General features: G+C 35.2%; 1 protein-coding gene across 1 annotated transcript in view; it reads left to right on the top strand.

The window, feature by feature from the left end:
* Positions 1 to 14,783, top strand: part of LOC123566468 (integrator complex subunit 3-like) — a 38,502-nt gene continuing 23,719 nt past the window's right edge. The window contains exons 1-14 of the mRNA XM_045360603.2: positions 1 to 361; positions 5,439 to 5,522; positions 5,867 to 5,956; positions 6,414 to 6,612; positions 7,772 to 7,838; positions 8,514 to 8,655; positions 9,173 to 9,302; positions 9,583 to 9,728; positions 10,550 to 10,693; positions 11,133 to 11,220; positions 11,777 to 11,856; positions 12,400 to 12,491; positions 13,555 to 13,646; positions 14,612 to 14,740. Of these exons, the coding sequence (XP_045216538.1) occupies positions 293 to 361; positions 5,439 to 5,522; positions 5,867 to 5,956; positions 6,414 to 6,612; positions 7,772 to 7,838; positions 8,514 to 8,655; positions 9,173 to 9,302; positions 9,583 to 9,728; positions 10,550 to 10,693; positions 11,133 to 11,220; positions 11,777 to 11,856; positions 12,400 to 12,491; positions 13,555 to 13,646; positions 14,612 to 14,740 (1,552 nt within the window). The 5' untranslated portion in view covers positions 1 to 292. The remainder of the gene's footprint in view (positions 362 to 5,438; positions 5,523 to 5,866; positions 5,957 to 6,413; positions 6,613 to 7,771; positions 7,839 to 8,513; positions 8,656 to 9,172; positions 9,303 to 9,582; positions 9,729 to 10,549; positions 10,694 to 11,132; positions 11,221 to 11,776; positions 11,857 to 12,399; positions 12,492 to 13,554; positions 13,647 to 14,611; positions 14,741 to 14,783) is intronic.

Raw genomic sequence — 14,783 nt, 5'->3', positions numbered from 1 at the left:
GCAAGACAGGCAAATATTGCACTCAATTAAATACCCGATTTAAGCATACAACGATTAATATATTTCATGAACTAAGTGTCTACATGATCCTCTGACTATTTTCTTTAACATAATTTGAGGATACGTCTGTTATATGGAAAACGTACGCATAAGATACATTTTTCAGCTGGAATAACAAAAAAGATGGCGGCAATGTAACCGGATGTTGTTACTAAAAATAGATTTCTAAAATGTCAACAATGTAGAAGGTTATGTATATGTAATAAACAAAAAACTCTGTTGTAATGAAGATATGGATGGTGTCAGCAAAGGAGGACTTTTAATATCAAATGCCTATGAGTTAAAGGATGACTTGGAAGAGGTAATTCATAGAAGGCATAATTTGCAAATCTATGGCATGCCTTATTCTTTACTATATCGTCGCACCACGTAATTTTACGCACACCTATTTCGATGCCATTTTTATTTTGACCTCGTTCTCGATTAACTTGGGGTTTCCGATGACGTAGTTACTCGGTGTAATGACAGAAAACATGGTTACTTTTACCGATAAAAAAGTTGGAAAGTTCAGGATTTGAAGATATTTATCAACTTACATTTACCCTATACATGATTTTTAATGTTTCTACTAATGCAAATTTCCATCCATTTTAAAAACGTCCCTGTGGAATCTTAGATTAAAAAAGTTACTGGAAATTTTGTTGAACGTCTGCAGCCGACTCTGGTGCTATCAAGGTCACATCACTACCATGTGACATATGTAGTCGCACTATTTTATGCACTGTTTCGGAAGGTGTACGCATTATATATCAATGCGATCATTACTACACACTTCATTTTTTTTCTCTTGTCAAGTAGGCTGCGAACACTGGGTTCATCTAAAGTTTTGTATAAAACAAAATGTGCCAAATTCCTCTGTAAACACTGCAGTCCAGAAAAATGAAAGAAAAAACATCAAACAGTGTGTATTAAAAAAGCAGAGTGATTATTTATTTTCTTAGCCCCTTATGTTCATGAATGTTAAAATGTTTTCAGATTTATTTATATCATTTGGCGTTAATATTGATTATCTACTTGCATCTGCTTTTGTGTCAAGTTTTATTGCAGCATCCATGATAGTTATGGTGTAGCAGTGCTGCACATTACTTACAGTGATTGCACAAATATTTAAGCCAATCAAAAGCTTCGTAACAAGTATCATGTAAGATGCGTCGAAATAGGTGTGTTAGAAAAAAGTATGGCCGACCACACTAGTTGATGTTTACCTTTTGATTTCTGGCAGTCAGTTGTTTAGAATAAAATGTTATTGGTATGATTCAATGCATAAAAGGTTAGTGCACATGCAACATCTAATAGAGTCACGTATGTTACTGAATGAAAAAGCGCGGCCATGTTGCTTGTTATGTGCGTCGAAACTGGTGAGTCTGGGATATTATTGATCAGGCTGGCCGCATTACCCTATCAGGCTTCGAGCTTTTATATCCTGGTTTTACCTATGTGTATATAAATCGAAAAGTTTATCATGTTTATTCAGAACAACTCTACTGCTATTCTTGAAATTTCTAAAATAGTTTCCTTTTGGAGGCAATTAACCAATATTGTATCTTTGAAGAAAGTTGCTAGGGATCCGTTAACCAGACCTCTAGACTTGGAGTCATATGGTCTGGTAAGCAATATACACATACAATTATGTATTACCAGTGGATATGGTTGGGATATGGTGTAATAAGTTGTCACAAAGCTGCCTTTATTAGACATGTTTTTTTGTTGTAAGTGACTTGAGTATTAAAACAGGCAGAAAATGTTGTTCTCTGTCCCATTAGAAATTTGAGGACCAATTTCATATAGCAGGGGAGTTAGTTCAATAACATTAAACTTGCACAGGGCACCTTTTTATATTTGGACGTTCAACGTTGCCCTGTGTCAAGTTTAATCGAATGACAGCCATTTGCATATATAGCAAAAATTTCAAGCTTATTTTATAGAAGTGTAATATAGGAAAAGTCTCGAACACATGATATACCGGTTTGCCGTAATTAAAACTGCACCACCAATCACTACCCCGACACATTACAAAGACTCTTCTAATGTAATTTAATGAAATATTATGCACAATGCAACACTAAAAAATTATACAGACTCAGTTATACTTGCATAGACGAAAAAAAATATGTTTAACCTACGGCACTATTAAAAAAATCTGCGGTCATTACTTGACACACGGGTACCGCCAAATGCATATGGACTAGCCTTTGAAACTGCTTTAATATGAATTTATAACTTAATGAAAGAACTTTTAATAAAATTACCACAGATAAATGCTGGTAACACCTGTCGACTATTATATACACACTACATAAGACTATTATATACACTCTACATAAGGCAATACGTACCGTAACGAATTGCATTGTTTATAAACAGTCAGGGGTGTAACTGTTTTATGTTATGTAACCTATTTCAGTTATATTTTCAAGCATTTTATAACCTGTATTAGTTATAAAATGTAAGTTAACTCAGGTAAGTTATTCAAAAAAAGTCTTTTTGCTGTTCTCACAAAGTGACCTGTACAGTGAAATAAGTAGCAATCTGTGGTTAATCAAATTCTCTTTTAGTCTGATCATGACCTGATAAGCATAATGGGATGCTAAGAGTTTTATAGCTTTAAACCTTTTGCGTAAAACTTTATCAGCCTTGCGTAAATTTTTTAACTGCATAGCTGGAAAGATAAGAGTCCAAGGATTCAGGAAATAATTACATTAGCCACATTCAAAATGAGGAATTGACACAGGAGGGCTTTGTAATATTTTATGATAACTGAAACAAGTTATGAAAATATAAGCAATAACTTAAATGGGTTATAAACAGTGATAACTTGAAACAGTTACACCCCTGACTGATGAAGTCCGACCGTAAGAATATTTTTCATCTAAATTCATTCTTTATAATAAAGAAGATTTGACAGTTCCATGTTTTGGTGCGAAAGTGAATGGGTGCAAATTTCAATTTCAAAGCGTGGACAGCTCTTCGGTGCTTTCAGTAAGACAATATGTTCAATGGATGTGTAAAATAGGTTTCTTTGTTCGTTGTTGGTATTTAGCTATCGCCTTTTAGTCACTTCCATCGTGAACTTGTAAATCCATCTGCAAGATATTTTGCAGAAAGCTCTATCGGGAAATTTTGAACTTTGATAAAACGTCAAACTATTTGAAATGTCAAAATCGTAAAATATTGAAGTCTGACGTTTATTTATAGAACTATAGGGGAGTATGTCATGGTATAGGACTTGAATATTAAATTGGGGAGAAAATTTGTAAGCGGCCGGGTAGCTCAGTTGGTGGAGCATCGGAACGGTACTCTGAGGCCCTGGGTTAGAGTCATTGTCTTGGCTGCACATTTTTCTCACCCTTTGACATAAGTATTTTAACTGACTAGCTGTCACTCAGGGTTGGAGATATATTGAAGATGAAAGTTTAACAGCAATTTCTGTTATTTACTCCTACTCAAGCAATAAAACAAATGAAACAATTTATGAGCACGATCCAAGTCCAGGGTTTTTTCTAGCGAATTTGGGAACATAGCCTTTACCCCCAAAATTGGGAATTTTGATGCGTAAATGTTCCAAATTGGGAAATATTTAGTTCCATTATGATATAGTAAGGATGTGTTTAAGCACTTTCTCATACACTTGTTTCACATTGTTCAACCTCTTTAACATACTTCCATTACAAAATTGTCCATAATTTGGTTAATGTTTCTGCAATTTTGATGAAATTTTTTTCAGAATGTAAATTGGGAATTTTTGCACTCATTTTGGGAAAGCGTTTATTGAATGCAGCTCCTTGTTTAATCCTTTAATCCTGAGAAGAAAACAAAATTGATAAAACCTGATCTACTGATGCAGGAGGCATATAGTGATTGTCCTGTCCGTCCGTTCGTTCGTCCGTCCGTCCATCTGTTCATCCGTACGAGGTTAACCAAATGGGACACGTTTCGTCTAGCATCAATACCCCTAGCTAGAAGGACTTGATACTTATGCAGATGTAACCTGTGACCATTCCTCATCTTCAGACATCACCTGACCTCAGTTTGACCTTGACCTTGAACTTTACCTCGTTTTGGACTTAGGTTGCTTTTTATCGACACGGATGCCACCGGGGGCATCAAGCGTTTATTGAATGCAGGTCCTTGTTAAATCTTTTAATCCTGAGAAGAAAACAAAATTGATGAAACCTTCTATTAGGGCAAACAAAGTGCTTTTTTACTATTGAAAATCTATAGAAATTGCGAGCATGTTTCTCTGGATTAAACGTTTTTCCTGTCACTTGTAGTATTTATTTCTAACCAGCAATTTTTTAAAGTCAACTCAGGACTGTCTCTGACAGATAAATTATAGTCTCCTCTCTTCAGAAACCATCGTCAGTTTTCACACTGATTACAGGACCTCTAGACAGCCCTATACGGGTTGGGCCACATTTAAAAAAGTTTTTTTTTGCTGTCTCCCCCGACCCTACCTTTTAAAGTTGTGTAGGTAGATAGGCAATTCTTTTTTTTTTTTTTGGTTGGGGGATTATACTTAAATGTTACCAGTAGATATATGATCGTTTCTTACAAAATGTTTCTTCTGTAAAAATAAGACAAATCTGTATATGTTGTATAAAAGGATGAAATTAAATAATACAATTTAAACTTTCGTACTTATTATTTTGCTTACTTGAAATATAATTATGTAGCACTTGTCATATATCGCAACTTAAAAAAAAAAGACCAGCATTGTCCAATAAAAACTTTTTGGGTGCAGCATTTTAAGCGGGTAGGTAGGGAGACAGCAAACAAACATGTTTTTAATTTTGGCCTTGTCTAGAGATCCAATAACCAGACCTCTAGACTCCAATATATTTAAATTAATGGCAGGCAGTTAACCTTACTGGATTTCCTTGATTCTGTACATGTACTTTGCATGTAACTTCCAGCATTCCCATTAACGCTAAAATCTGCGTAATTCTCACCTGGATGGTCCTTGGGTGGTCCTTGACCAAAGTTGTTCAACAATTCTGCTTGGTTGTACATAGGGGCCGCCAAAGCTTAAAATAGACAGATTGAATTTCATCAAATAAAGACCTAGGCCATCACCTTAAAAAGATACCCCTATTGCATTAAAAGTGTTTACGGAAATTCTTCTGTTTCCACAGAGAGCGCAACTTCGCACTTCGATTAAATGAGGAAGCGGTGATGAGATGGGGGACAGAAATTAATCCTACGTAACATTTGGTCATGGTATCTTGGAATGTCCTCAGTGACGACTATTTAGCAGTTGTTTTTATTCTATTTTTCCACTTATATAGTTTAACTGGACTGCTGGTGGTCATACCCTTTGTTTTGATGACATATTCCAAATAAAAGTTGTATACTATGGACAATTGTTGTATATGTTTCAGAGGCTGGAGAGATGCTATGGTGTTGTAAACTCATTGGTGAATGGATTGTCGGAAAGGGAGGCAAATGATGCCCTCAATACTTACGTAAGATTTGTTTGATCTGAACTTAAGCCATTTATTATAAACTAAATCAGATTTAATTAATTTCCATTTTAATAGTAGACTTTAAAGAAACATGCTCTGGAAACAGGCACTGGCAGTGTATTTCTATAGCCGATAGTTTTGAATGTTTAATAAATTGGTATTAATAAAATATTTAGATAATTCTTGTAAGCAGACAGTGTGTTTCTATTTTAAATTTTAGGAATGGTGGCTGTATTTTTGTTGTTGTTGTTTATGGCTATATTTTTGGTCTGTTTATAATGAGCTAAAATATTTGTATTATATGTTCGTATTAAAGAAAAAAAACTTGTTGGAATGTGTTGCAGGTATGTAAGGGGTCACAGAATCATGAGGAGGTACAGCTGGGATTGTTTTATGCTATATTGACGGCTCCCTCGGCTACACTTGCACAGAAGGTATGTCATTTAGATAAAGTGCTAATTTTTTTTTCCTAAAGCTGTGTAGGGATTCATCTTTAGCAAGGAGATTTTGCAATTAATTTTCTTGTCAGTTTTGCTGCAGTATTGATAGGCATTTAATTGCTTCTCATAAATATGTATCCATACATATATTCTTCATTGAGAAAATGCATAAGTTAAATTAAAAACACTTTTTCCCAGTGTTGCAGCAAAACTGATAAGAAATCAAATGGTAAAATGTCTATGCAAGATAGGCATGTCACTTGCTTATTTACAGTTAAAAAGGAAGAGGTTTACTATGATTTATTTAACATTTTTCTGTTGTTGAAGTTGGACTACTAACACACAAAAAAAAGCGATTTTTGTTGTTATCAGTTGTGGAATATCTGGTTGGTTTCTTTTAAATTACTTTTATACTTAGAAGCACTTGCTGGGTCCCATTTTGTCATTTCAGAATTACAGAGATATACATTTAGTGAACAGGGATGGCTTTAATCTAGTGCTAAATAGACTGAATCAGTTGATATATGAAAAATGGTTAAAGCTGAAGGACATAGGAAGGTCACAGATTTTGTGGCTTGTTCGGGAAATGGTGAAGAACTCTGTGATAGGAGCTGACCTAGTTGTTAATGGCTTAATGAGACAGATAGCAGGTAACTAGAATAGTGTATTGGTTAAACTGATATACAAACAGTTTCGTCCAGCTTGAATAGTTGAATAGAGAGTGTTAAACCACTAATCCGGTGGATATGAGGTTGATTAGTGTAAAGGGTGTGCATATGATTTGTTTAGAGGTTGTATGACTGTTAGCATTCAGGGAATGTTTTCAGAAAACCAGGGTTCTCCCTTGTAGGCAACTTGAACAATAGTCGCTTTCTAGGATCAGACTTTGCCCAAATTTAACATCAAACAGAGGCGTCCTCAGATTTTTAAGAATCCACAATGCTTAACTGGGGTCCTCATGGCTAAGTGGTTAAGGTTGCTGACTTCCATTCACTTGCCATAGGAAGCCATTTGGCTGGATTGTGGAAGTTTGATGGTTCTACCAAGATGCCTGCCCTTGATGAAATAATGCCCTGTGAGTCACCTGGGGTCTTCCTCCACCATTGAATGCTGAAGTGCAAAAATGGTGCTTTGTAAATAAATTGTTGATAAACCAAGCGATAAATTGACATTGCTACACAGATATTTGGTCTCCAGAGTTAAAGAAAGACCTGTAATATGCTTCTTTAGTAGTATTAAATTGTGAAAGTTACTAATAACTGTTGCATCCACTTCTCCCAATCTCTAAATCACCTCCTTCTCACAGAAAACTGGACCTAAAGACCTAGCTTGAGCCCTAGAAACAAAAGAAAGGGGTATTTTTTACTGACAACTACTATATTCAACAATTTGTTACAATTATTGCAGAAAGATATTGTGACAGGCCAAATGCACAGGTGGTTTTATTGATTTTGTGGGGACTTTCCATTGATAAGTTAAATACTTTTTACACATGCTATAATTTGTATATTGCACTTGTATCGGAACTTGATATCCATGTTATATATTTTTTTATTTTAATCATCTGTTTATTTGCAGTCACACACAAGCGTGAGTGAACAGTCATAAAAATGCGGACTATGACTTCTTTATTACATGCAACTTTGATATAAATTTCAAAAGTCATTGCCAAGAACCTGGACTTGGACATTAAGTTTTATCTTTTAACTAATTTAATGATTGCCCCAGTTTTATGCATAAAATGTATTTGATGGTGTTATAGGTAAAGACAGTTTAAATGTTATCATGATATTTCTTTATGTTATCTAGGTGGGGACATTACACCAAAAAATGTTTGGCTTGCAGAAAGTTTAGTTGATATTCTTACTGAGTACAGGTATGTTCAATGCTTATGTAACAAATGTATGTAATATTAAAACATACATTGTCTGAGTAGTGTCATTTGTTTCATAGAAATTGTTCGTAAAATATATGTTGACTGTATGGTCATTTGATTCTTTCGTTGGAAAAATTTCTCATTGAAGTGTCATAAAGTTTCGACCTGCGAGAAACAGATTTTTTTGTCACAAAAAATGTGACTTTTCAATTTACCCACTTAATAAAGAAGACAAGGCATTAGGTTATATGAGCTTCAGATATTTTTATTAAATGCTAACAGTTAGTAGCATTATCTAACATCAAATTTTGCTCCCCTCCAAACTGGTAGTATTACAAATTGAAGAGAAATCGGGGGCCTCCATGGCCGAGTGGTTAAGGTCACTGACTTCAAATCTCTTGCCCCTCACCGATTCAAACCTCACTCTGGCATTGAATTTTTAAGTGAGGAAGCCATCCAGCTGGCTTACGGAAGGTAGGTGGTTCTGCCAAGTTGCCTGCTGGTGATGAAATAATGCACGGAGGGGTTTTCCTCTGCCATCAAAGCATGATGTATAATTGTGTCGGTGTGACATTAAACCCAACAAAAGAAAAGAAATGAAGAGAAATCATATGAAACATTATACATTTAATTTCTTGTGCGAATTTGATTGTTTAACTAGTTGTTTTCTATTAGGAGTTGGCTTGACAAGTTTCCTGCTCTTATACCGATGACTGTATACACATACTTGCGTGTGATCGTCGACCATACAGGTCAGATCTTCCACAATCTGCGACACAGAGAGGCGGAATTCATTGCTTCACTAGTCAGGGATAAGGTACACATTTTAATTTTTTAGCCAAACTGTGAAAGGGAAGAGTTTAAAATGAGAATTATATGTAAGCAAAATCTGAAAGAGAAAATATTTGAGAACTGTGAAGTCATTAGTCATTAGAACTGGTATAGACACATGTTCACATGCCCTCTAGGTAAGGATGTAGACTACAAGACATTCAAGAGTTAATTTCCTATCAGTTCTGCTGCATCACTGGGAAAAGTGTTTTTAATTTAACTTATGCATGGCATATGCACTCTGTGATTGATGTCAGGAAGTTGCTATTTAATTGTGAAACACAAGGTAGTTATAAAAATCAAAGAACACTGCGTGTGTTAGAACACTGCATGTGTTAGCTGATTTCTGCTGTTATTGAACTGAGATAGAATGAATGAAACAGACCCATATTTATAGTCAATTTCCATTGTCTTGATTATAGTACCTGACCTATTACCATTCACTCTTAAATTTGGAATAGCACTTGAACAGTATCTATCCTTATGTTGTTTGTATATTTTAGTGGAGCGATTGTTTAGTGATTGGTAGAGACCTTGTGCGGTTGTTACAGAACGTAGCAAGGCTTCCAGAGTTTGAATCCTTGTGGAGAGACATGATGCTAAATCCAGCCACACTGTGTCCACAGTTCACAGGTAAAGTTTGTAATCAAACCACACTGTACCCACAGGTTACAGGATAAGCCTGTAATCCAACCACACTGTATCCATTTATTATTATTTATACCATATAATGAATCTGATATGACAAACATTTTACCAAATTGTTTCAATCTTGCTGGTGATCATAGATCTTCAGTTTTTACATAATTTGTAAGGAATTCACCTTACAATGAGTTCAATTTCATACCATTACAGATTATTTGTGCTATATAAGTTATCTCTAGCGTCATCTTGGATCTGTTTTGTAAAACAGGTATACAGCAGTTACTTGTAACAAGGACGTCGCGGAAATTTCTCATCTCTCGATTAACCCCTGATATGGAGAACAAACTTGTATTTCTGACAACCAAGGTGAAGTTTGGACAACACAAAAGATACCAGGATTGGTTCCAAAGACAGGTGCATATAGTTAAATATATCTATAACATTTATTGTCAATAGAGAAAAATCTGTGACATGAGTGTCTGTATAGAAAAAAAAAAAGGAAAAATTAGTTACTAAATGTCGAAGAAATATTCTTTGACATTAGTGACTAGATACGGGGGGAAATTTGTCAGTGATATGGTTTTATGAACACAGAAGAAAATTTTTGAACATGCTTTATATGTTGAAGGTTTTGTGTAAAAATGCTGTCAAAATTCACACAAAAATGAGTACCAGGTATTATAGAGAGAAATTGAGAAATAGGAGTATTTCATGATGAGTAACTGGGGTAAGATAGCAGACAGAAAAAAAATCTGAAAATAAAATGAATAGAGAATAAGAGACAGTAACAAATTTCTAGAAACGATATAGCTATGATCATATCCAAAAAAAGATCTTGTCTGATTTAAAGTTATTCCATCAGAGCTTTTTTTCAGAATATATGTGTTTTGTAACAGGAAATTAGAAAAATGTATTACTAGTAGGTATTATATCAAGAAGTTCTTCTAAGGGGAGCAGTTGTCTAGTGGTTTAGGTGTTGGCCACTCAACCTTTGGGGTCATGGGTTCAAGTCCCACTGGGGTCAGGACCACAACTTCTCATATGACACCAGTACAGGTTTTTCCAGGAAGAGGACTCAGAGAGTGGTTCAGTTAATCTTGAAGCTTTCTTCATAATCGAGCTGAAATAAATTAGTATTGACTAAGAAGCTCTTCTATAGATAGAAAACCCATAGTTTTATAAGAAGAGATTGCTTAACCTGAACATTATTCAAGGGATGTTTTATCTTATTTCAGTACTTGGCCACGCCTGAAAGTCAGTCGTTACGTTGTGATTTGATACGTTACATCTGTTGTGTTTTCCATCCATCCAATGAACTACTGTGTTCTGATATTATACCTCGCTGGGCTGTTATTGGCTGGCTCTTACAGACGTGTACAGTAAGTTCCATGCTAATTTACTGTAATGAATCAGTTTCTTTTTTAGCTTATCTGATTTTTTGAAAAAAAAAAGAGATGAGTTATTGTCATCTCTTGATCGGCGTTGGCGTTGCCAGGTTAAGTTTTATGTTTAGGTCAGCTTTTCCCCTAAACTATCAAAGCTATTGCTTTGAAACTTGCAACATTTGTTCACCATCAATAGCTGACTCTGTACAGCAGGAAGCATAACTCCATCCTGCTTCGTGCAAGAATTATGGCCCCTTTTGGACTTAGAAAATATCAGATTTCTTGATTAACTTTTGCATTTAGGTCAGCTTTTCTCCTTAGCCATCAAAGCTATTGTTTTAAAACTTTATGTAAGAATCATTCACAGAAAAATTTGTGTAAAAGAAGTGAATAGAAATCAGATTGATATACCAGTATTACATTTAAATTTCAGTCAAATGTTGCTGCCTCCAATGCCAAGCTCTCACTGTTTTATGACTGGATATTCTTTGATCCTGAAAAAGACAGTATAATGAATATTGGTAAGTATTTTCTTCATGTTATAGTTTATGGCTAGAAAATATGTGCATGTTTTATTTCATATTTGAAATAACGCTACCCAGTTTTCAGACCTACTGAAATGTCCAAGTTAGATAACAGTTGAAACTTCACACCAGACATCCTTCACATGGAATGTACTTACATACCCAAGTTAGAGAACTCGGGTTTAAATTTATTCAAATTTTTGCCCTTATTTGACTTAGAAAAATAGTTGAAGGATTTGTGTGCAAGTTGTTATCATTTTCATAATCAGATTTAAATTCATATTCTAATATGCTTGCTTCTGTTAAAACAAAAGCTAGAATGCGCCCTCGTGAAATTAGTATGCCCAACGTATAACTGCCCATCATGCATAAGTAGTGTTAAAGCACTCTTTTGCTATAAATTATTTCTTAAATTGTCCTGGCAGTTATGGACATCATTCAGCTTAGAAGTTGTTGAATAGTACAGTGAGCTGTCTTCTGAATAGCTTTTGTTTTATGTTGAAATTTGTTTTGTCAGTTACTATTACATTATGCTGTAATTGTATGTTTACAGAACCTGCTATATTAGTGATGTTTTACTCAATGAGATCCCATCCTGCCATTACAGCCACTTTGCTGGACTTTTTATGTCGAGTAAGTACTTTAGTAACATTATTGGACTGTCTCATTTTAGTAACATAGCTATGGTATTTATGTTCATATAGGACCTTTCGCATTATTGCTGGAAGTGTAATTAACCATTACCCTGCTAAATTTCTATAATGAACTTGTCCATCTCTCAATCTGGACAGTACCATTAACTGTTAAAAGGGGCGCTTACCAAAAAGATACTGACTGAATGGCGACCAGTGCAGACCATGATCAGACTGCAGACTAATCTTGGTCTGCACTGGTCGCAAAGGTAGAATCACTTGCCAGCAGGTGAAAGGTTAAAGAATAATAATATAGCAGAACCATGTTTTATGATCATTTTGAGTAACCTTTATCCCTGTTTAAAGACAAGAGTTTAGACAAAAATCTTGCAAATTTTGCATTTGAACTGTATGATGGTTGATTCAAGTGACTGCCACTAATGATGTATGGAGTGGCGCCTTGGCTCTCACCACCATCTGAAGTTCAAAAGTCTTCATCTTACCTGGATTTTATGGATGTGATATAACTATGCTTCTTTTTCAGATCATGAACAATTTCTGTCCTATGTATGCAGAACAAATCAAGTCAGGGATTTACAAATCTTTACGAACTATACTGGATAAACGTGTGTTGCAGTAAGTAGTCTTTTAGATAAAAATAGTTTAACTTTTTACAGATTTAACACCATTTTTCATCACAAGTTTGTTTATGTGACGGCAGCTAGTTAATCTAACCTGTGTTCCTACAGTTCGTAGCATTCTAATAGTAACTGGCAATTTACCTGATTTTGTTTAGAGTAATAATTATGTCTCCCACCACACAGTGGTGTGGGGGACATATTGATTTACTCCAGTCTGTCTGTCTGTGTGTGTGTCTGTCACAAAGCTTGTCCGCACTCTTAAGTCGAACATTTCTCATCCGATTTTCACCAAACTTGAACAATATGTGTTTGACCATAAGACCTCGGCCAAGTTCAATAACTAGCCAAATCGGTCCAGGCGTCTTGGAGTTATGGCCCTTGAATTACCAAAAATCGGTCTTTTTACTCTTGTCCGCACTCTAATTCGAATATTTCTCATCCAATCTTCACCAAACTTAAACAAAATGTGTTTGACCATGAGACCTCCGCCAAGTTCGATAACTAGCCAAATCGGTCCAGGCATTTTAGAGTTACGGCCCTTGAATTACCGAAAAAATCAGTCTGTTTACTCTTGTCCGCTCTCTAAGTCGAACATTTCTCATCCGATCTTCACCAAACTTGAACAAAATGTGTTTGGCCATAACACCTTACCCAAGTTCGATAACTAGCCAAATCCGCCCAGGCACTTTTGATTTATGGCCCTTGAATTACTGATTGGATCCACTCATCCAGACCATCTAATTGGATCACTTGTCTAAAACATCTAGAGAAACTAACATTTTTCATAGGGGCAGTTGTGGGATACATGCGCTTTTCTCAAAAGCATCTCTAGTTTTTGCATGAGTTATCTAAGTTGTGTTACAGTAAATTGCCATGTGTCTATCAATTTCAGGAACCAAATGAAAACAAGACTTCCAGTTTGCTTTTATAACAAATAGTTAAATTAATCAATGTGTGATACTGAAAAATATCTGGGGGAAAAATCAGGCAAATGTCTGGTTTAGTCTGTGTTTACTTTGGTCCTGGACATTAAATGTGTTTTGATGCTATTCTTGCAGGTCTTTACAACCATTGTTCGAGAACCAAAAGTTAGACAAGGAGTTGAGAGCTTTAGTGCGGAATAACTTTGCAGAATTTATGTCAGCAGATGGTATGCAATATATTTATTGTTGAATGTACTGTAAAAATTAGAAGAAATTTAGACAAATTTTAGACCTAAAGTGAACCTGGTTATTACTTTAAGGCAGAAGTAGGTGAGAGCATTTATGATTTTGCACGTCTAAAATGAATGATGGTGTTGCTATGACTGAATGGTTAAAGACACTTAAATAGAAGCACTTGCCAATCACCTCCTTGGGTTCAAAACCTTGTAAAGGATGTAGAATTCTTCCGTGTGAGGCATCTATCAAGCTGACTTGGGGATTGTTAGTTGTTCTACCAGGGGGTCCTCCAGTGCCTGAAATGATGCCTAGAGAGGCACAGACTATCTTCCTACTTGTCCAAAACCTGGCAAGTTCCCATATGATTTAAATTGTGTCCTTGTAACTTAAAACTAAAAAAACTGATAATAAGACTGGTCTCATGTTCTTGATTCAAACCTATCATTCTTGTCAAACCTCCAAATACATTTTTGTTTGGAATGTACATTTATTTGTCAGTATTTGTAATAAATAGAGTAAAAAAGTCACTGACTTGAAGGCAATATTCCTTTATCTAAACACTGTAAGATTTTAACTTAATACTTTTTTGAATCTCTGTGACGATTTGATAAAAGATACTATGTCTGAAATCATTCATCCTCCATCTGAACCGTCGTTTATATGACTGAATAATTGTTGGAAAAAAAATGTTAAATCCAAACACACATACACATTTAACCTCTGATTCATGTGGAGAAGTTGGCAGTTACTTGAAGAGAACAGGTTTGTACTGGTAAAGAATACAGTTTAACTGCCCACTGTTACTTACCTGAAATACTTTTGAAAAATGGCATTAAACCTGAAACAAGCAAACTTACTTGAAAACTTGAATGCTATGAAGTTCATGTAGACAACAGTTTCCTGTCAAAAATGCCATGCATGTACAGTGATGTTAATATACCTTTGTATGTTTTAGTTGTAAAGGTGGAAGAAGAAGAAGTGAATAACAAAGAGCCGGTGATAGATATGGAAAGCAATCATATGTCAGTAGAAAACAACCTGTCAGATGCTGCCTTCTCAGATGATGATGAGGAAACGCCAATTAGTGAGTGGCCATGTTTAATTACATTGTACGATGGAATCATTTG

Source organism: Mercenaria mercenaria, chromosome 8 (assembly GCF_021730395.1).
Source record: "Mercenaria mercenaria strain notata chromosome 8, MADL_Memer_1, whole genome shotgun sequence".
Taxonomy (NCBI): domain Eukaryota; kingdom Metazoa; phylum Mollusca; class Bivalvia; order Venerida; family Veneridae; genus Mercenaria; species Mercenaria mercenaria.
This window is presented reverse-complemented; position numbering and strand designations above follow the sequence as displayed.